The 22531-nt window shown below is 49.9% G+C and overlaps 6 protein-coding genes across 6 annotated transcripts; 4 read left to right on the top strand and 2 right to left on the bottom strand.

The window, feature by feature from the left end:
- Positions 1-667: 667 nt before the first annotated feature.
- On the top strand, positions 668-1876 carry N7506_003280 (NAD/NADP octopine/nopaline dehydrogenase family protein; the record flags this gene model as incomplete). Its single annotated transcript, XM_056952575.1, has 1 exon — positions 668-1876. The coding sequence occupies one exon, from the start codon at positions 668-670 to the stop codon at positions 1874-1876; it is 1209 nt and encodes a 402-aa protein (XP_056814267.1).
- A 1919-nt stretch (positions 1877-3795) lies between these two features.
- Positions 3796-7335, bottom strand: N7506_003279 (heavy metal translocating P-type ATPase; the record flags this gene model as incomplete). The annotated part of the gene is made up of 1 exon (XM_056952574.1): positions 3796-7335. One exon carries the CDS (start codon positions 7333-7335, stop codon positions 3796-3798), a length of 3540 nt encoding a protein of 1179 aa, XP_056814266.1.
- Positions 7336-8302: 967 nt separating this feature from the next.
- On the top strand, positions 8303-8592 carry N7506_003278 (heavy-metal-associated domain-containing protein; the record flags this gene model as incomplete). Its single annotated transcript, XM_056952573.1, has 2 exons — positions 8303-8390; positions 8441-8592. 2 exons carry the CDS (start codon positions 8303-8305, stop codon positions 8590-8592), a joined length of 240 nt encoding a protein of 79 aa, XP_056814265.1.
- A 1716-nt stretch (positions 8593-10308) lies between these two features.
- N7506_003277 (uncharacterized protein) lies at positions 10309-12822 on the top strand (the record flags this gene model as incomplete). The annotated part of the gene is made up of 9 exons (XM_056952572.1): positions 10309-10423; positions 10485-10616; positions 10676-10728; positions 10797-11636; positions 11689-11832; positions 11890-12243; positions 12302-12471; positions 12525-12585; positions 12643-12822. 9 exons carry the CDS (start codon positions 10309-10311, stop codon positions 12820-12822), a joined length of 2049 nt encoding a protein of 682 aa, XP_056814264.1.
- Positions 12823-13837: 1015 nt separating this feature from the next.
- On the top strand, positions 13838-16495 carry N7506_003276 (DUF3435 domain-containing protein; the record flags this gene model as incomplete). Its single annotated transcript, XM_056952571.1, has 5 exons — positions 13838-14172; positions 14226-14487; positions 14554-14876; positions 14996-15372; positions 15444-16495. The coding sequence occupies 5 exons, from the start codon at positions 13838-13840 to the stop codon at positions 16493-16495; spliced, it is 2349 nt and encodes a 782-aa protein (XP_056814263.1).
- A 759-nt stretch (positions 16496-17254) lies between these two features.
- Positions 17255-18616, bottom strand: N7506_003275 (ferric reductase family protein; the record flags this gene model as incomplete). Its single annotated transcript, XM_056952570.1, has 1 exon — positions 17255-18616. The coding sequence occupies one exon, from the start codon at positions 18614-18616 to the stop codon at positions 17255-17257; it is 1362 nt and encodes a 453-aa protein (XP_056814262.1).
- Positions 18617-22531: the final 3915 nt, after the last annotated feature.

Raw genomic sequence — 22531 nt, 5'->3', positions numbered from 1 at the left:
CCGAGGGCTCAATGGGACTCTGGTGGCCGGAGCACTTATAACAGAGTTTACTAGGAATGACATGAAATTCTTCGCTGCCTTCAATGTTGGGGATTCTAGCGGAGGCAGCTTAGGTCCTCTACGCACAGGCGTGGACGATATGAATCCTGTTCCAAGGGATGGAGCAGGTTGGTAGGGGACGCCCCTGAACATGCTGTCAGACTGGGCTTCGGCGTGGATCCTTGCGCGTGTGGGGTTCGCAGGCTTTTTGGCGCGAGGGCTGCCGGGGACTAAACGATCGACTGGCTCATCGATCTATCTGCCCTAGTCGATCTGAGCAAGCTGGTCTGATCTCTGGCGGGCGGAATGCAATGCACGGTGAATCTCGCCAAGGGGCTTGACTTGACGCAAGCAAAAGAAAGTTTACCTGGAATGAGATGTTGAGCATAGCCCAGACACCTGCACCTGGCGGGCGCATGGGAGATTGACAACAGGGTGGCACAGTTCTACTAATTATTAATTCAATTCATGGTTCAGGAGTACATAAAGTGGCTCGTTTCTCGGATCAAGCGAGTCAAGATTAATCTACTCGATTAAAACTGTCAAGTCTCTTCTTCAAGATCGCTCCATTCGCTCGGTCCATTCGCTCGGTCCCTAGCAACTTTGTACCAGTCTACAGCAGAACATCATGACTGCAGAGAACTTCGATCCGATGTCCCCGATCACCGTCATTGGCGCTGGGCCCTGCGGATGTGCCTTTGCCGCCGACCTGGCCAGCCGTGGAAGATGTGTGCTGCTCTATGGCCACCCGGAACACCGCGGTGCGATTTCGATGATTGAGAGTAACGACGGCTGGTTGAACGCAAGCGGAGAGATCAACGGCAGGTACCAGATCCAAACTACCAGCGACCTGGGCATTGCTATTCGACACTCCAATTTCATCGTAACCACCGTCCCCTCATACGGACAAGACACCATCCTCCAGGCCCTTAGCGGATTCGATCTGAAAAACCACACCCTTATTGTTAATGTGGGCAATTTCTTCTACCTCGCGGCCCGCCAAAAGATTAATGCCCATGCTGTCCTCGAAACTGACATCGCCCCTTACGCTGTCCGCATTATAGATGACACCGTGTTCGTCAAGGGCGTAAAGAAGAGCCTAGCCATCTGGACCTGGCCCTCCTATGCCGAGCGAGTAAAAGCTCAAGCGGAGCTCGGCCTCCGCCGACAGGTTGAATCAATATTCTCGCAGAACCTAGTGTGGTGCCAGAACCTCCTTGAGGTGGGGCTAAACAATATCAACCCCGTTGTGCACTGCGCAGCAGCGATCATGAACGTGGGATGGATTGAGGCCACTAAAGGTGACTTTTACTTCTACGCGCAGGGCATGTCGCCCTCCGTCTCACGGGTAACGGAAAAAGTGGACGAGGAGCGCCTCGCCATCGCTCGCGCCTACGGGCTCGACCTCGTCTCTGTCACAACATACATGAACCAGAATTACCAGCATGACCGGGAATTTGGTGGCTACCACGAGTTCGCGGTGGGATCGGTCATCCATAACAAGACCAAGAGCGCTCCGGCTACTATGAAACACCGCTATCTGTTAGAGGATATCCTCTACGGGATGGTCCCTTGGTACGAACTCGGTCTGAAGTGTGGCCTGGAGTCACCGATGATCCGGTCCCTAATCGAAATTGCTTCGGTAATAAGTGGCTTCGATTACTTCGAGCATGGGAGGTCTCTGAAGGCTGCTGATCTTGGCGAGGCAAGCAAAGAGCAAGTCCTGATTTTCTTCGGCGGATACGTCCACAAGACTCCCAAAGTGATTCCTTCTCTGTCTGAAGCTCTTATCGGCCAGACTCATGCTCCGATGCAGGCACTGCAGGTGGCTACGTGAGCATTGTGCTTTTGACATTTCCGCCCAAGGATGGGGGAGTTGTTAGAGTTCGCGGGCTATATTCGACATTCAGCTAGCTGCGTGAGAACGCATCCGTGAAGTCTTGTCTCAGGGGAGTTTCCTGTTATTGCTTAGTGACTTGATACGGCGTCTCGTACTTTTGCGTTAAAATATAAACACAATGGCGTTTCCTATGCCTGCAAAGCCATCTCGTGTCGAATATAGGGAGTTGAGAACACCACATCAGAGTTGAATTGTACTAATCGTGTGGCCCCGAAACTGTTTTGAATCGAAGTATCTTTTGACTTGAATATGGGCCGCTGGATTGACATTCAGGAAATCAAACTTGTCGATATGATCAATGCCATTTTATCTGTCGCCTAATAAGATGACCATACTCTCGCTCCATGGTCGCAAAAGAAGTCACATTGAAGTGATTAGAGAGTTGCGACGAAGGTGCTGGCGTGCAGTTTAGTGTAATAATATGTCGGCCGCAAATGTGATTCCGTCGAGAATTAGTGGAGTTGTCGGTTTATAGTCAAAGAACGCACTAGTCAGTCAACGAATCGGAATGCGGTGTGATTCACAGCTCTCATCGTTAACTCCTTTATAAGTTGGCACTGTACAAATAGATTCAGAGTAGGAGTAGTATAAAATCATGTGTATCGTCCAAAAACCACTAAAAAATTTCATACGACGGTTGAAAATTATCTCCGGGGCTAATCACATGGCAGGTAGCTCGGATCGGTAGATAAGTTTGAGGTGGTGAGCAGAAGATCGGGTAGCTCGGAATGGAGCGGAGGCACCCATCTTATCAAGCACCTGGGGTCCTCTGTGGAGGTGTTGTTGTTTGGCCAATCAACCTTAGCCTTTGGAGCATCTCTCAGGACTTGGAAGAAGAGTTTCTTGAACTGGCAACGTAAATGCACAACACGTGGCCACCAAAATTGGATTTTCTCTGGTTTTGATACTAGTGCCCTGTTTTACTTCGGCTGCGCTGTATTCCATCTTCGTATTCATGTTGTGTTCCGATCCTTCGTGGCTAGATTTTCGGTGGGCATCTCAAAAAATCCGTTTTAAAATCGGGTATAATCTTAGCTGTATTCAACTTGTTATCATACTTGACTGGATATGTAGAATTTAATATGTGATTTTGCGAAGCTAGGTGAACGAGCTGGACTTTACATCCGAGTGGCGCTGCGCTTGTATTGTCTAAGTAGCCCACTTAGCCTCTATCTCTATCAATGTCACGGCTGAAGCGACGGAAAGGTTACAAGGGGTTGACACTAGGGGCTCAAGGACTTTAGATCTGTCTACGGCTACTACTGTACCATTCAGAATTCAGTGACACGTATCCCACTTTAATCTTATTGTAAGGATCGAGCCAAGGCGTTGTTCAGCAGTGGGTAAGGTCTCGTGGTGCACGAGCGGATTGCCACAGAAGACCATGTCCATGATCAAAACGTTATAGAAAGTGCCCGCTGTTCGAGACGAATTTGGGCTTCGGCGATATAACCAGATTTGATAATCAAACAAACCGCGAGAATGAAAGCGAGCCTACTCCATAGGCCAGCCGCCAAGCAACCCACATGAAACCTGATCAGGTCTGCAACCGCTGAGTCGGTGGTAACATCAGCAATCTCTTAACCGAACTGATTGTTTTATGTCAGGAGACAAGAACACACGAAAAGTCGTATGTAGAAAGTAACTTAGGGTTGATTATGTGCGTGTTAGATTTAGTTGTGTAGTTGTGTGCATCTCGATTACCGGCGATGTGAGTTGAAGGATGTTACAGCGTTATAGGACCATGCACTCAACCGCGCACGAAATGCAAAAGTCCAAAGCTAAAGGTCGAAAAGGCAAAGGCAAAAAGAAAACCCAAATTAGCTAAATGCAAAAAATCCTTGCTTCCGAAGAGTTCAATCGTCCGATCTAAAACCGACTATTGGCAGCCGAGTCTTCATTAAAAGACTGCTGGATATGACGCTGACACTACTCAATGCCATCGCGAGGCTGGCCCACGCTGGATCCAAACGAACGTGGCTACCATTGCTGACGATCGGATAAAGCACTCCTGCAGCGACTGGGATAGCAACGCAGTTGTAAACTAGGGCCCAAGCGAAGTTGAACTTGATTCTGCGGAAAACGACGCGGCTGAGATCGATGAGTGTAAGGAGAGAGGAAAGGCTAGAAGACACAAGGACAAACTCTGCGGCCGAGATTGCAATGTCCGACCCTGACCCGATGGCAATGCCAACGTCGGCCGCGGTAAGCGCGGGTGAATCGTTTATCCCGTCGCCAACCATCGCGACAATTGCCCGGCCGGATCCCGATTTCTTCTGCAAAGTTTTCTGGAGATATTGAATTTTTTGCGCTTTTTGTTCGGGTAGAACGCCGGCGATAATGTTCTCCGGCGGAATTCCGACCATACCACCCACCGCATATGCGGTCGTTGGATTGTCTCCTGAGATCATCCAGACCGCGATGTGCCGGTCCTGTATAGCTTGAACTGTCCCCTTAGCATCATTTCGGATAGCGTCGGCCACTGCCAACATGACGGAGAGCTTCCACGGGACTGCTTCGGTGCTGAATTGTTCCGGGAGGATTCTCTGTCCCACTAAAACCACAGACTTAGCCTGGTGCTTCCATGCTGTCAATATTTCTGCACTCGCTGAAGGAATGACGACTCCATGATCATGCATCAAAGCCTCGTTGCCCACAATGACTTCCATAACAGACGAGTCCGAACGAAGAGCATCGAATGAGCCTTTCATACCCTTTCCAGGTATTTCCTCCACCTTGAGTGCCTGGAGGACCGGTGCTTCATGAGAGCTGGCATAAGACACCACTGCTCTAGCAATGGGGTGACTGCTGTTCTGTTCAAGCTCCCTCATGGCGCCCTGAAGCTGATCGGCATCCGCAATGTCGATGATTTCATGATCAGTAATAGATGGCTCACCACCCTCAGTAATAGTACCGGTTTTATCGAAGACGACGCAGTCAAGCTGGCTGGCCTCTTGGAAGGCCTCACCCCCGCCCTTGACGAGAATTCCATGCCGAGCCGCAAGACCTCCACCAACAAACAGGGCCGTTGGCGCAGCGAGTCCGATACCACATGGGCATGCGATGACAAAGACTGCGATAGCGAACTGCAACGACCAGAAACCCCAGCCTCCCGGAATGTCGCCCTTCCAGGAGTCGGGCAACCGGCCAGAGACACCAAGACCCAACCAAATCAGCCAGTCTAACACCGTAATCAGAGTCACGACCGGGACAAAGAAACCGGTAATCAAGTCGGCCGTGCGCTCGATTGGCGCTCGACGGATCTGCCCCTGGCGAACAGCGTTGATTATCTGATCCAGCATCGAATTGCCTGAAAGACGACTAACACGGACCAAGACCGGGTTTGCCTGATTGACAGTCCCCGAAAAGACTTCATCTCCAATGAACTTGGAGACCGGTCTCGATTCCCCAGTCAGGCTCGACTCATCAAATTGCGACTCTCCCTCGACTACCAGTCCATCATATGGAGGTGATGCTCCGTTCGCCACCCGCACGACGTCTCCAAACTCTAGTTGATCGATTGGGACTATGTTAGGCTTCACAAAGCACCGGGGGCTGCCCGCCTCTATCGGTTCCACCAGTATGGTCTCTGTCGGGCGAAGCTTGCCCAAAAGGCTGACTGCATTTCCCGTTTTGGCCTTGCTATAGGCCTCAAGCAGCCGGCCGATCATAAGGAACATAGTCAGAAAGACGACTGCATCAAAGTACGAGCCGGTAGAAGCCCTAGGGCTACCGGGTGGCTGTGAGGCATCGATGGCCAGGATAGCGATAGAGGAGAAGTAGGCGATGCTGGTGCCCAGCGACATCAGCATATCCATGCTTCCAAAGCGATAGAATCTGCGCAAGATAGGTGTCTTGCTGCCAGGCCGCCAGAGTGCCTTAAGCTCAAAAAGCAGGCGGCGGTGGAAAATGTCTGCGGCGAAGAAATACACAGGAGTTGACATGATGAAAAGTGCCCACTCTGAACGTGAGGCTCCACCGGCCCACATAGGCCGCTCGAGGTACATCCGACCGGGGTTATTTTGGGGGACCAGTGACATGTACACCACCCCGATGATGAAAGTCGGGATAGCAACTATCACAGCCAAAATTAGCCGGCGAGCAATTTGCCATTGATGCCGACGATGCATCGCTTGGGAGCGTTCCTCAAGACTCGGAGGGTGGTAGACAGAAACAGTGAAGCCATTATCGATATCAGCGATCGTGCGCATGATATGTCGGATGGTGAATGTTGGCGAGTGTGGCAGATAGCTCACAGTAACCTTAGGGTCTGCTGTGCTAGGAGGCGCGGTCACTTCCAGCCGGCCCGAGTAGGTGGTAAGGGCTTTGACAACCCGCTGTGGGCACTGTGGACAGTGCATTCCCTCCACCTGGATGGTAACCGACCGCTTCGAGCTGGGCTGGCTGGAAGGGATTGCTTTCTCGACATCGCTGAGGGTGGCCGTATAACCCAGGTCTCTGATGATGCCAGGAATTTCGTGCAGATGATCTTTCCCAGAGAGCTCAACGGTCGCGCTGGCAGAGACGAGGTTCACATCAACGGTGGTGATCCACTCGTTCTGCTTCAACGCGTCGGTCACCTTCCCGACGCATGAGCTACAGGTCATACCTTGGATAACATATGAGGCTCGCCACCTATCTCCAAGTCCAGATGGATTCGACGGCTGCTTGTGTCGGGTCTCCCGACACTCGATCATCTCCGGGGAATAACCTGTTCCCCGGACCGTCTCGAGCAGCTCATTCACATGCGACTTATCCATGAGCGTGACAACAGCAATGCTTGTTAAGAGATTCACGTCGGCCGATTGCACCCATGGTCGACTTTGCAAGTCTTCAGTTATCTTGCTTACACAAGAGCTGCATGACATTCCACTGACGGACAATGTCACTCGCACCCGAGAGTCGATGAGGTAGTCGTCCTTAACCGACACGAGAGTATCTTCTTCTGTCTGACGATCATGTGGACCACGATGCTCCTTCTCGTTGGCGACTGGCCCCTTCCGTACAGTAGAAGACGTGGTCGCCGATAACACATCAAACTGCGCACGGCAGGCACCGCATTTTGAGATATGTAGTTTGGACGGAGCGATGGCCGTGCTACTTTGAGAGCTTCTGCTCGAATATTCTGCGGTGTTGGCCTTTTTGGCACCCTCGCCGGCATCGGGTATGACACAGTCAACTTTGAAGGCAACATCCTCGAGAGCGCGCACGATGCGATCGGTACTGAGCGTAACTGGGTGCACGACTTCGATCTCGTGACGAATGATAGATGTCGAAATGGAAAATGGAGGTGGCTGGAGAGCCGAAAGGGTGTCTTTAACGTTTGTCGTGCAAGACGGGCAGTGCAAATTGTTGACCAAAATAATAGTCAGCCTCGATTGTGGCGGTGACGACATGCTGGTGAACAGGAAAAGGCGAAACGAAACACATTACTTAGAACATCCGATCCAGTGGGGGGTGGCGAGCTTATGTATTTTCCAAGAGGCCTTAAGTACATATACCGGCCGGATTTGGATCGATCGATTCGAACGTTTCAGTAACCAATTTGCAACCTAACGCACAATTCGCGCAATTATCCTAGGGAAGTCTGGCAGGCTGCTGATTTGATGCCCGTGATAAACTGGCCAGGATTTTTTGCGGTTAGCCAAGGGCGAGAGAAAAGACTAACTTGAGAGGGTTCTGGACTATTTTGTTCTGGTGCGAGGAGAACCTTTGTATTCTGCCGGCAAATACTTTGTACGAATACGAAGCAACAGGATCGCCACTCAGGCGTTTGGATTAGTGGGTGGTTATCACCGCCTACCCTCCGCCCATATGCCGTAGCTAGTCGCCCCAATAAGCAACACTATTTATTTATCAGCAGCCGGGAAGCCAAACCCGTTGGCTTGAACCTAGAAACAAAACTTTAGTTATAACTAGTAGTTAGTTACAAAAAAGGTTTCCTTAAGAATGAGGCATATCCGCACAGTATGTGGCCCCCACCCCGCTTGTGCAACCACTATTCTATTGGTGGTCTGGTCCACCAATACAAGTGAAGCAAGGCAGGCATCCGTTACCTATGGCCTGACTACCTACAGCGCGTATCACAGCTAAGGACGGCTTAAATACGCGAAAATAGCTCATCATGGTACTGCAGCTTCCTAAATGGTCTAAGCCTTCCTACCCTCAGTGGACGGGAACGACGCCTAACATTTGTAGGCTCGCCGCAGAGCAAGTAGCACAAATGCCGCAATCACGTTATTATTGCGACTACAAGAGCTGTGGAACTGACACAGTTCGTCTACCATAAAGCACAATAGTTGATCTCGCAAACTGCTGAGCTCTCAATTTCTTCACTTACTCTTTTCTCATCATATTCGAGGCATGTCCGATCATCAATACGAATTCAGTGTCCAGATGGGCTGCGGAGGATGCTCGAATACCATTCGGGGAGCTCTCCAAAGTTTGCCGGGTAAGTGAACTTTGACAACCCCACGCTGATTCGGTGCTAATGCTTTGCAGGTTTAAAGTCTCTCGCGATCAGCCTCGAGGAACAGAGTGTTGTCGTAGTTGCGGAGCCCTCGCTTTCCTACGAAGCCATTCTCGAAGCCATCAAAGAGAAGGGGAAGAAGGTCCGCAGAGGCCAGGTAGATGGAGTTTCCCGGCCCGTTTGAGCATACCGAGAGCGATGACACTTGGATTTCCTTCTGTTTCAGTGAGGCTTGGAGGCCGGTTGTCTCGTCGGAATGACGGATAATTCGTCCGTGCGAAAGCTTCTACTTAAGTGTCAATTTCTAGGACACGGTACCCAATATTTACTACAGTTGACCAACAAGTTCCAAATTGAATTGACCAAGTAAAGAAATGGTCAGGTGATCATCTGCAGACAGGCTGCCTTCTGGATATACAGCTCTTTCTCTCTCTCTCTCTCTCTCTCTCCCTCTCTGTGTGTGTGTGTGTGTGTGTGTGTGTGTGTGTGTGTGTCTGTCTGCATTCAGGTGGCTGATTACGTTAATCGTCGTACCATCGCAATGTGGTCGCAATGTCTTTTCTTGGTGTATGAGAGTTACACCGCCCGACTACTCCGTCACCCTTACAGAAGAGATGATAAGTCTGCGATAAATATGTGAATTAAATCAAGACTGCAAGAGAGATCGACGGAGACTCCAAACCGCTCGTAAGGCCCGGGACAGTCGGCGGGGAAGAGTCGTTGAGTAGTTGGGATAGATGGCCCGCCCATTAGCTGAAGTAATGACACCCAGAAAGGTTATCAAAGAGAACAGAGGTTGCACCCTAAAGTTGTATGTACTCGTTCTGTCCCTTATATCTCATTTTATTTGGAAAGCGGGCGCCTCAAGGGATGGGCGAGTCGAGATAGCTGGGCACTACTAGAGATCAATGGACGTACTAGAAACATCAGGTATCTCGAGGGGATATTTACCATCACCAACTCACGCCAAACTTGCTAGAGCTCATTTTAAATTATATCACATTGGTCAAAGAAAAAAACGACACGATAATAGCTGACAATTCAGAAAGCCTAGACTAGCTTCTTTTTGCTTTTGAGTGTTAAGCTGAAATATGAACTAAAGGAGTAGTTGTGCACTCACGCAGATCGCCCCTTGGTGGACACTCCCTATCCCCTTGACGCCCAAAAATAATAACTTGGCTTAAGACGGCAATGCTGCATGAGTCTACTATTTGGCAAGTTCAATTAAGAGGCTATGGTCCAGCTCTGTGAGTTAATTCTGCGGACTAGTCACGCAGAGGTACTGTAACAGCAGGCGCCAACGCAGTCAATTTTATTGTTAGCTAAGTGAACCCCAGTGGGCCCACGTCCGAGTAGCAAAGTTTAACGGCTGCGTCGTATACGTGAACTGCATACAAACAGGGCAAGGGCGTCTAAGCCCACTTTATCCACTAGGATCGAGACTGCATCTGAAAACGTCTTACCTCCTGAAACCAAGATATTGGCCAAGTCGGCAAATTGAAGGGTGGGTTGCATGGCTCCCAGCCACGAGCTCTCGTGTTGATTTATGCGCGATTAGTGCGTAAAATGACGTCATAGGGGGTGGATACCTTTGGGACAGGTAAATATTACCATTCTAGGTCAGATGGTTCCAGGCGGCAACAGGAGTTTGCACTGCCACGTATGACGGTTAGACTGATAGGCCAAACCTAAACCGGTTAGTCTTTTGCCCCAGTATGTTTTGCCCTTGATCCTCTGCAATAAACGAGTGGACCTGGTACAGTGCCAAGGCCCACTAGTTAAAGTCTCCAAAGGCGCCTTGAAACTGTGGCTCGCAAGGGCCATCGGTCGCCGCAACACTTATCAAATACTCGACGCTCGCAATTCCCGAATATCAGAACTCACTTGCAACTAATTTAGAATGGCGTCCTTCGCGTTCCATCTTTATGTTCTGCTTACTTGCCTTGCCGCAACTGGCGCTTTCGCCCGTCTACGGACCTTCAATTTCACTGTACACAGTGCTGTGCGTAGTCCAGGTTTGTATCCCAGGGCTGTCCGATGGTTACTAGGAACCAGATGGCTGATGACTATCGGCAGACGGATTTTCTCGTACGGTCTATCTTATCAACGGTCAACAGCCAGGCCCGATAATCGACGTTGATGAGGGGGACGATGTGGAAGTGTTCGTCAAGAATGACTTGCCCGTTAACACTACGATTCACTGGCATGGTATGTCAAATATGGGAGAGTCACCCTACCAATTTTATTCTCAACTCGCTCTGTAAAAGGGATACTACAACGTGGAACACCGGACATGGATGGTGTCCCGGGGGTTACTCAGGTGAGTGTTGATTGCTATAACGTCCCTCGACTCCCTAATGAGGCTACTCACTAATTTTACCTTATAAGCATCCGATATTGCCCGGAGGGAACTTCACGTACCGCTTTTCCGTGAAGAATGAGTACGGATTCTACTGGTATCATTCTCACTTTCGCGCGTACTACGACGATGCCATACGCGGACCTCTTTTGATCCGGCCAGCACCGTCCCGCCGTCGACCTTTCGAGGAGCTTCCGGATTATAAATCCGATAGTGATAAGATGTTACAGGCTGAGAAGGACGCTGTGTCTTTACTCTTGAATGACTGGACCCATGAACTTTCGGATACGATATTTGCGCGTTATCTTCAAACAGGTGCCTTCCCTGGCTGTGTTGATAGTATCCTTGCGAATGGACTTGGCCGGGTGGAATGTCTGCCAAAGTACGTCCTCGACGCTGGCCCCGGGTTGGGAATAAGTTCGGAATCGGCTACTGCACAAGAGCCTTCTGCTACAACAACACCAACAACCACGTCTGCGGGGATGGAAATGTCTGGAATGATGAAACGGATGGATGGCAGCATGAGCGGCGCTAGCGGTAGCCAGATGGCAGTATCTACGATGAGACCATCATCATCTATGGCAGGCCAGACGGGCATGGCCAGTTCAGGAAACATGGGACTGAGTGCTCGGGGCTGCATGCCGCCTATGTTGTTTCGACAGGGGTACAATATCAGCTCACTGCCGCCAGACACCTGCGAGAATACTACGTCACCCCAATTACTTATCTCAGCGAATGCTTCGCAGGGATGGCTTGCCCTCAATCTGGTCAATTCTGGAGGAGTGAGTGCTCTCAGGGTATCCCTTGACCGTCATTCGATGCATATCTATGCTGCTGATGGCCTCTATGTTAAACCACAGGAGGTGAAAGTGAGTCCATCACAGAGTACGCTGGAACCTGATCTCTTTCTGACTTTTCTAGGTTCTGGAAATTGCCCTTGGTCAGCGATACTCCGTAATGATTAAGCTCGACCAGCAACCTGGTAATTACTACCTTAGGTTTGCAACTTATCCCAATGGTGATATGCAGCAGGTCCTGGAAGGCCAGGCCATAGTTTCTTATGCTGTGAGTAATCATCGTTTCACCCATCCGGCATCCCTGCTGACAATTCATCACATGCAGGTAGAAGGAATGGAGATGTCTCCGTCAAACGTTTCAGTTGACCCAGATTTCATTTGGATGCGGACAAATGGCACAGCTAAAACCGGGGCCCGTGAACTAGATGAGACGCAGCTATCGCCTTTTGAAGGTAATAGGCCGCCGTCCTCTAAAGCTGCGGACCTCACGCGACAATTTACAATCAATCAGACGGGCATTGTGACTTGGGTTGTGAACAAGGACCCATATGCTGAGGCGGAGATTCCACTTATATATGGAAATGCTTCGAATCTCTGGGACGCAAGCACTACTCTACATATGCCATCGAACGCGTCTATTGATATTGTAATGAATATCGCGAACGACTCAATGGATACTGTGCGTGATGACATCCCGTGAGAAGTGCGTGATCATCCTTTGACTAACCCTGAGGCAGATGGGCCATCCAATGCACCTTCACGGTCACAAGTTCTGGGTACTGGGTTCTGGCAGTGGCTCGTTTCCTTATCAGTCCATGGCGGAAGCGCCATCGTCCATTATCAACCTTGACGATCCACCATATAGGGACACAGCGAATTTGCCACCATCAGGATGGCTCGCAATTCGGTGAGTCTTCCATGCAGAATGCTCCTGCTGCAACGTGACTAATATAGAAATAGCTACGTGACCGATAATCCTGGGGCATGGATACTTCACTGCCATATCCAGTGGCATATTGTGGTTCGTTTCATCTTATTCCTTTAATATTTGGATACGCAATGCTAAGTATGCGTGCAGAGTGGGATGGCGCTGGTTTTAGTTGAGGGCGAAGACCGGCTCCAGACATTGGTTGGTTCATACAATGACTCAACGATGACCCCGTCGACCACATCTGGCGGCAGTTTACCCATTGGCCTTGGCAAGGTCGTCCCATTGATCAGCACAGTCATCTCGTTTATTGTTTCGTTCGTCGTGTAACAAACGCGACTACTTGTTTGGTCTCACCATAATTACCAGACACGATTGGTTAGCGTGAATTTGTGGAAGAGAAAATATACTTTGGCCTTATATACACAAAACACATCCGTCCCGACAGTGGGTATCCTCTCGCTTCTGCTCTCTGGCCTCAGCAGGTTTGAAGATTTTTTGGTCGTAGTCCTGGATAAAAGTGAGGTATATGTAATGCATAAGACTGGATTTAATCAGTGGGCTGCGGCGGGCTCAAATAGTTGGGCGCTGCAGGGTTGGTGACAACTAGGTACGAATTCAAGAAAGAAGAATAATGTACTCTAGCGCACTCGGTATGATATTGCTACATGATCTGGCAATACGATGAGGAACGATCGCTTATGCTTAGACTCTCATTGCTCTTGGTCTCCGTCAATGTATGTTTTCGCTTGGAAAGATAAAGCAGCCTAGCACTGCTACTATACAATTTGGGTTTACCAAATGACTGCCACTTTCGGCGTCAGTCGACGCCTTTTTCGGCCGTCATTTGGTAACACGTGACCTCGGACTTTCGACACGTCCCCGTCCCGCTACCACCACGCACCAGCCAGACCCACTCGTAAACACACCCCAGCAATTCAGTTGCCTCCGTCAAAGGCTCCCTCTGGACGCTTTGCGAGGGCGCCAAAAATGGCCTCACTGCACCCCGTTAAATGGGGCCTGGCCACAGGCCAAGTCACGATGGCGCAAGCCTGCTACCGTGGCCCATCTCCCTTATATTCTTCGTTCTTCCACCCATCCTGCCCCCGCGGTCGCGAGTGTATCCCCCCTCGGCCTACCAGGGGCTCTTTCCTTCATATTCTTCGTTTTTCATTCTTTCCGCCTTTCCTGCTTTCTCGACCTTGGGTGTATCTCCCCGCACACCTGCCGCTCGTTCTTCTATTAGTGCACTGCCGGCCGCTTGACCGTATCGTGGTTTCGTCGCCTCAGTCCCTCCCACGGCCTCCGTCCCTTCCCCGTCCCTGTACTTCCGCCGATCCCACCAATGAAGCGTTCTCGACCCCGGACAAGTAGGAAGCTGGGAAGTGCCCGTGGCGAGGATGATATGACAGCGACTTCTACTAGCGACTCCGATGAGCAGGGCGATGCTACTTATGAGACGGATGTGACGGAGGCGGACGATGCCACAAGCCCACGAAAACGTCTTCGGTCGGATGAAAACTGCTCTGCCTTGGAGCTAGGGCTCCCTGGCGAGTCAGGAGAATTCTACGATGATCCACTAGATGATGATGGAATTGATCTGTCTGAGATTCCTGAGGATTTCGACAAAGCACCGGGCACCATTGAACGACGAGAGCGGATTGAGACTCGGTGGAAACGGTTGGTGATGACGGAGATTTGCCCTGATTGACTCTTTACTAATACAGGCATAGGTACTGTGTCAGCCAAGTGTTAAACAAGCCCAGCGAGCCAAAATGGCGGGAGCCTGAGGAAGCGCTACGCCAGGCGTCGAACAATGACATGTATCGTTTCCTAGGCTGGTGTCTCAAGCTCGAGCGTGGCAAGAATAACCGACGGTTAAAACGTATCAACAAAGCTAGCTCGTTGAATACGGACTGGAAAAACCTTCGTGGCTACTACCAAAAGCTTACCAAGATCAAAATCAATGATGAGGATGGCTCAGATGTACGGAGGGTCAGTAACACTTGAATTCTTTCTTTGTTGACCTGTTTAGTCAGCTCGTCTAACCGCAGAAGACAGGGTATGAAGTATTTGGTCCAAGAGCATGGCTTAGATACACAGCCTGGAAAGAAGACGCCAGTTTATATCGAGGATATTGGGCCGTTTAACGAGACCATTTTGTCGACGCAGGAGAAGAGATTTTACCTAGGATTCCAACGCATCCAGGTGTGCCTGTTCAACTCACTCGCTTTGTTCACTGTGCACCGGAGGAATGCTTTGTTGAGCATGCAATTCAAGGACCTGCAAATCTCCCTTCAGAAGGACCCTCGTGGAGGCCCACCCATCCCTATGATTGAACTTACTCCCGAAGGGACCGAAAAATTCCTCGGTCTGACCAAATTGTACGGCGAGCGCAATTTCCGTCTCTCCCTCTCTCGATTCCCCGGCTACCCCCAGATACATAGTATCTTTCTCGTCTCCGGAATCTCTGGCTAGGGTCATGCAGCTAACCAATCAGCAGGACTACTTTTGCACTTCCCGAGATCGTTTATGGTCCCTCTCTGGTGATATGCCCGCATACATTGCTTTTCGGCATCCTGTTCCATGCGCGCGCATTCCGGAATTCGAGGCTGACCTCGAAGGCTCAGCTACGGAAACTCTTTATCAGCAAAGGCTGTGAGCAGCTCCTGGTGCCCTTAGACCCGAACAAGTCTGATTGGTATATATTCTGTAAGACGGAGCTGGTCAATGGCGTTCCCACCATTCAGCGGACCGTGCAGATGTCCAAGTCGGCCATGTCCACCTTGCTGGTCACCTTCGGGGAGATCCGTGGGTGGAAAGGGGCGTTCCATGCCCATCAGTTCCGTTATGGAAGTGGTAAAGTGATCAACGAGAGCGGTAAGTACTTTTACGGAGGCCACTAATACTTCTCTCCCTTCTTTTCCGTCGGTGGCTAATGTAGTCTGTAGGGTGGGTGAGCAAGGAACAACACATGTTGATCATGAAGCACGCCAGCCCCCGGACCTTTCTCGACCACTATCATCCTCTGCAACTTGACACCGATATGATCCGGATTATCTGTGGTCTCGACCCGGAAGTAGACCTGATGCGAGCTGTCACGCGGCAAAGTCGTTGGCGGGACACGCGACGCCCACGCTATTTGACTGATGAACAAAGGGCACAACTTGAGAATCATCCTGAGTTGGAAGAGGCCCGGCGCAATCTAAGCAATATTCGTGCCCAATACGAGAAGACCCAGCAGCCCGCCCTGCTCCCCCGGATCCAGCAACTGGAAAAAGAAGTGAGAAACACGCGAAAACGTTTACACAGGAGATTGCGGCATCAGATTCGAGAGAATTTTGATGAAGAGCAAGCATTTCTGGATATCGAGGCACAGCTGTCTGCTATAGTGGCCAAGGAAGAGAGCGAGGATGAATCATTCTTGGAGGACACTATGCACCCCCTTCAGTTACACCTAGTGCAGAGTCTTCTTTCCTACCCAATCTCCAGCTCGTTGGAGGATGAGTGGAATCGGCGCGATACAGGTGCTGCAGCCGTAGTGCAGTATTGTGGCGTCCTAGAAGGGGGTCCTTTAAGGGGCCGGCCCAAGCGGAACGCCTCTGAATCCACTAGGTCGGCTAGTCCCATTATCCGACCGCAAGATACAGAGCAGACCCAAAATGTTGCTAACTCATGTGAGGTACCTGTTTCTGTCGCCGGCAAGCCGTCGCGTGCTAGTAAGGAATACCTCGAGAATTCTGAGAAGCCAGTGGCTTGCTTTCAATGCTTTGCAAACAAGGGGCTCCCTGACCATGTTCGCTTACAGATGTATCATGACGCTGGGTGTGTTACGCGCCATTTTGACGCTATTCACCTGAAAGAAAAGCCACTCAAGTGCAATTGGTGTGAAGTAGCCTTGCTACACCAAATGGCGTTCCAGCGCCATGCTTTTGATGTGCATCATGTGCGCAGTCGCAAGCGGTGCCCGAATCCAGTGCAGGAACTTCAGAGACAAGAATGAGCAGGCCATGTTCCCTCGAACGGCAGTCAGCCGGGGAACGCGGATAAGTATAAGTATACACCGTCTGCGTCGTTGGGGCAGCGCATACAGCGCGATATGCTAGAATATAGCTTAACTACAACCGTGTCAGGGCATATTTTGTACTCTATAACGTTTCTAGAAGCTGCGTTAGGAAAGTTATGGGCTCTTTCAGGATCTCCACAGCTTTCTATTCATTTCGCCACTTTCCAAATTACCACAGGCAGATCTGCATCTCTCGAGAACCCTTCGTGGGATAGACCATAGTTTCCCCTCCTTCCAAGCTATCACAGGCAGCCCTGCTGCTCCGGATAGAGTGCATCCTAAGACGGGCCATTGTTTTCCCTCCTTCCAAGCTATCGATACTCTCCATACAGGAAGTCTTCGCCCAATATTACAGCTTAGTAATGTCTTTTCTTAATTCAAACCGCTTCCAAGCTATCCCAGACAGCTGCTTCTCTCTCTCGAACCCATGCTGGGACGGGCCATGGTTTGCGTTTCGTTGACCCAGCATCATACGAGCCATATAGCAGGCCCTTGCCGATTATTGTATTGATTGGTCGGATGTTTCCTGAGTAAGAGCATCACTTGTCATAGAAGAGGTATCCCGGTCTTCCTCGGTTCCGAAGTGATGCGAACATCGTTATATAAGGCCACAAACGCCCTCGCTAGGGCTTTGCGCGTCGAAGTTAGATTTGAAGCACCGCTGTGCAGCGCATATTGTATTTTCGGAAGTAAAATTTACCACGTAAAAGCTTCCTCGACAAAATCAAGAAATATGCCTCTTCCCGTCTTCATTCGAGCGGCGACCCGCACTTCATCCGCAAAGGCGCCGGGGCCGCATACCGAGATTAGGGTGGCGCCCACTCGCTCGGGAAGCACCTGGTCTAAAATAACATTCGGACAGCATCGCCCGGGAAATATCTTGACGGTGGAACTAGGCGAAACAATTTCTTCGCTATTTCTGGGCTTGGAAACGAACAGTAGAGTCGTGAGGATCTCACGGCGGGAAGGGAGCTGGAGGATCTGGTTCATCCAAGTTCGTACCCAGGTGAGATATTCCGTGTTACGGACGGACCAGATGAGGCAGACGCGCCGTGTTGCTGCCCGGCGTTCATAGGCGCGGATGATCAGATCGCGCGTTAACAGCATGTGATGCGTGATACCTGCGCCAGCTGAGAATAGTATGACGGTACCATAACTCCCTGCATCGGAGGTATGACAGGTGTACGGGCCTTCTATAAAGCCCGATGTGTAGAGGGTTTGTCCTGGCGCTACGGCGGCCTTGTTATACAACTTGCGCGTCATACCCCGACGAGCACACACAATAAGGGACACAGACGTCAGCTGAGAGTCACGAGGAGAGTGCTTTTCAAAATCCACTATTGCCTGCTTCTCGAGACTCGATGCGTTTATTGAGCGAGCTTTCAGATGCATTCCCGCTGATTCACAGGCAATCGCACGGGTGCTTGACTCGACCCAAGCGACGGAGAAAGGATGTGACATCCATAGCGAGATGATTGGGATGTAAGCATATACGTGGCTACCCGGCCTAAGCAGGACTCGTTTCGGTAGGTGGAATGTGACTCTGCAGGCCTCGCCAGGGAGAGCTTCAATGACTAGCTTTGTTGTGCCTTCATTAAGCGAAAAGTTCAAGTGGATCAAGCAGGTGAGACGGGCGAATCGTTCGAGAAACCATATAGCGGTAGCGGCTACCGTCCAAGTTCTCATAGGGAGCCCATCCAGATCCAGGTGCAGGAAGACGCAAAGAAGGGTCAAGCAGGCTGCAAGCTGGTGCAAGTGCAGAAAGGTTTCATAAAATGCATGACGGATTGGAGAAGGTGAGTGCAGGCAGAGAAAGAGCATGGCAGCAGTCCCAACCATGCCCCAAGTGAAAAACGGTGTCGTGCGAAGGCGTTCGAGCATACCAGACTGACCACCCTCGTCAAATGCATTGACTACCCATGCGACAGTATGGACGACACTTTCAATCGCCACGATACGGCCAAACCATCGATGAAACAGATTGTAAGTGTCAAAGCTCACGCGTAGAAGTGGGATAAATGGGTCATTTCGGCCAGCTAAAATAAACAAAGGCAGCATGTTCAAAACAGCCAGCGTTCCCGATCGTGCACGAAGTTCAGCAAAGATCGCTGCTTTTATTTTTCCATTATAATCCAGCAGGCCGCAGTAAGCAATTTGGCTTGCAAAATATAGCATAATCAAGATGCCTTGAAATCTGGAAGGTAGAGTGCCTACATTGACGGCAGAAGAGAGCTGGATTTCTCTGTTGTGTCTCTTCCTGCCCATCGGTGCCCATAGTAGATGTTTCTTCGTGTTTGCCCACGCTGGCGAGTCTTCAATGCTCCAGAATGCTTGTTGCCTTCTGTTTGCTGCTACGGAATTGATTTGACGGAGATAAGCGTAGCATAATTGTGCAATTCGGCCGCACAAAATAATGAGAGCCATGGAGATGATGAAAATGACAACAATCCTTGTGAAGAGTATGTCCCGATGAACATCAAGCCCCTGTGTTCCCCTTGAGTATTCATAGATATAGCTGGCGTTTATGCCATAATGTTCAGGGCTTCTGCACTTCGGGAGGCTGTCCATCGGAGCGATCGCTTAAAGGCCAAGTTGTTGAACAATGGCGTGTCAAAACGGGCTGAACGTCCAGCCAGCGATGAAGGAGAATGCGCAAAGAGAAATTTCGCGCTGGACGAGAATACACGCCGCTGCACAGATAGGGCTGGAAGAAAGAGGGACCTGTGAAGAATATATAGGGCCCGCTCCCATACACACGGTTCGCACAGCGAGAAGCTTAAAGAATGTATTGGTCGCAAGAGGGCTTCGATAATCGTGATTGATTCCGGACGGGAGAAGCAGCGTCAGAGTAGCTCCACACGATGACTGGTCGCGAGTTGCTTTTGGGCGGAATCGACCTCCGTTTCACCCTCGTTTCACCCCCGTTTCACTATTAGGGAAGCTGGTCCTTGCAGACCACCTTGAAACGAACCGACCGTCATTAATTAATATAAACGGTTACTCGGCACAGTGGACAAACTGCCTGTTTTTCAAACCACTGTTGGAGGCAGCCTAAGTGAAATAAATGGCCACAAGGCAGCCTTTTCGTTCGAGACATCTCTGATTGTGCATATTGCGGTGTCTCCTCGTCTCCATTTGGATTAAGTCTTTTCACAGCGTAGTCTTGCTGCCACGGCCACATACGCTCATGGCAAATACAACAGATATTTGCCTCCCCTATCTGTTCAGCTGTCGCATCGAAATGGCGCCCGTCGATTGCGTGAAGTGCCCGTTGGTACTTAAAAAAGTCACGTAGGCGCTTTCTGAGCGAGAGGGAAGTGGCAAATATATGGCTAGTGATGATGGGGCGCTTATAAGAGACAAGACAGACAAGACAGAAGGATAGGCTGACAGATAGCACGGCGCACTCTACCAAGTATATTAGCAACGCCAGGTTTGAAACAGAACTGATCAGTTCGTGAATGTAGCAGTATCTACCTGTTATCGCGCGAAGGAAAATCATCCGTCGCCTTCCGTCTCTTCGTTCGTCGGCTGCAATGTCTAGACGACCGCGGTCATTTTCCGTCGATACATCCGTAGCCGTTGGTGTAACAATTCCGCCCGCGACCATGAGGTCCGCTGACCGGGGCCCCGGGATTGATTGTACGGGGGTTTTCAAGGAAGCCTCTTCAAGTAGCGAAAAGGCGGACAGCGTTGTTGACATTGCCGATATCGACAAGATTGTATGCTCGAAACTGAACATCGTTACAAGCCTTGCCTTGTCGAGCTGCTGTGTGGCGCGGAAAATGTAACTCAGCATGAACATCTCGAAAATTAAGGATAATACGAGACCAGCGAGCACGCGGAGATAGGTGCGCATTCGTAGAGCCCGCGCTTGATAGAGCGACTCGACCCTCCATTCCCCTATCCAGATCCACATCCTTCCCGCTAGTAGTGCGGTAAACAACCATAGAAACTCCATGTCGACGTCTATGTCGAGGATGATTACTGTCATCATGGACTCCAGAGTAGCTGGGGCAAGTCTTGCATATAGCTCTTCGCTTTCTGTAGGTTCAAAACGGCCGTACAGAAGGCAGTGAAGCCCGAAAATGATACACGAGCTACATAGCACGAGCGTACTCACGGTGATCTGTCTATAATTAGCACTATATTTTGACTACACCAAGGAGAGTTGGGGCAGACCAGGAATTCTGCATAAATTGGCGGATAACAAGGAACTTGGGAATCTAGGAGCCAAGAGTAGAATGATGGCATTGCTGTGGTGAGATTGCAGTATCAGACGTTACGACGAAAGCCCATAGCAGCAAATAGACGGACAAGAACAAGTCGTGCAAACACGAGGCGGCTTGGCATTCTCAGTATGACCTTTAATTAATGCCCTTGGTAGCAAGATCGCTAGTATACTCTTTGTTGTAATAGCAATAGTTGAGGGATTTGTGCGTACTTGGCATTTCTGGCTTCCTATCGGTTCAATGAATTCTCTCCAGCTTTTTTCTGAAAGAAAAACTTTCTTAAACTTTTAACTGGCTCGGAATGACGCGGACTTCTCGTAAGCAGGTTGAAATACAGTGGTGTTTCATTAGTCTTCGACCACCCTGGTGATGACATAATATTTTGCCAGTCTTAAACTTTCCATATTTGTCGCATTACGCATTCATATATAGTTGTTCGAGTTGGTAGATAGAGCTTAATATTAATTTTGTATGGCACCAATCAGCAAATGACCTTGGAACTACTTTCTTGGCCGTTTCTATGCCAGCAAACTTCTCGCTAAGAGCGGAAGACTAGGCGGTGGAGCGGAGGTGGTCGAAGACTTATGAAACACCACTGTACATACGGTGTAACTTCTTGTCCGAGACCTTGGGGGCAATGCACGGACCTACGCTTGAGGTGGAGAAGGCCTTGTCGGTTAGCCAATCTTTTCAGTCCTACCTTACTCCCACCCGGGTTCCAGCTGAGCGGGACCAGCCAGGGAGATGACTAAACGTAGTGTCCTCACGTCGCAACATGTCGCTCAGGTGGGTGCCCACTTCCACCAAGCTCTATAACGTTTTTACTCCGTACACGCCCCTCATTTAAAGGCATCGTTCTTTGAAGGTTCGGCCACAGTTTCACCGCCCGCCATTATTTCCTCACTTTGAACCAATTCATCTCTACACGATTTTATCGATTTAATTGCGTTCAGATCAATCTACTTTCGTTGCCATTTGAAACGGTCATGCACTTGGCCGACCTTGACCGAAGTCCTGCTTTTTTACGGATTTTCTACAATATGCACTGTTTATGTCACGGGTTACGCTTCTTACTATGGCCCTGCTACAGTATATAGCCAGCCCTTTCCCCGCACTTCCGTTCTGCCACCGCCTAGCCCGCTTCTTCTATCGGAGTTCCGCTTGTTCCGTCCATTCCTTCTCTTCTCCAAGCTTTTTGTAAACAGCATGTTGGCCTAGTTAGATTGAATCAAGTCTTGCTTCAGCCCTTCACAGTTTAGTTCGAGCCGCGGGACAGTGGCTTTTTGAGCGCCCGCTCGGCGACTCAATTCAAATATTGAATATATCTTTCTGGACTTTGGAACCTGGCTAAATTTTGGCCTATCTTACATTTATGAGAGTGTTTACGACATTACTTATTTGTATTGAATAAAATTGTGTTTTATTTTTCGACTGTTCTGCCTGTAACATATCGACTTCATTCTAGATAATTGATATATTCTGTCACCGGTGTTTTTCTTGCTACGTAGGCGGTAACTAACCGGCTCCTTACGTGAGGGTCCATAATAAAATGAAATTTTTGAGGAGCCGGTTTGTAGATACAGTAAATTTAGGTAAATATTTGGTGAGCCGATGGCATTGTTTAAAATTCTGAAAATTTGATTTATTTACCCTAGTCGGAAACAAGCCGCCCTTTGCACAAATGTGAACACTGAATTATGAAGAGTGGGCTAGGTAGTCATGAGCCTTGTCCTGAGTCCTG

This window comes from Penicillium brevicompactum, assembly GCF_028827555.1.
Source record: "Penicillium brevicompactum strain IBT 35665 chromosome Unknown utg000002l_segment0_segment0, whole genome shotgun sequence".
NCBI lineage: Eukaryota > Fungi > Ascomycota > Eurotiomycetes > Eurotiales > Aspergillaceae > Penicillium > Penicillium brevicompactum.
This window is presented reverse-complemented; position numbering and strand designations above follow the sequence as displayed.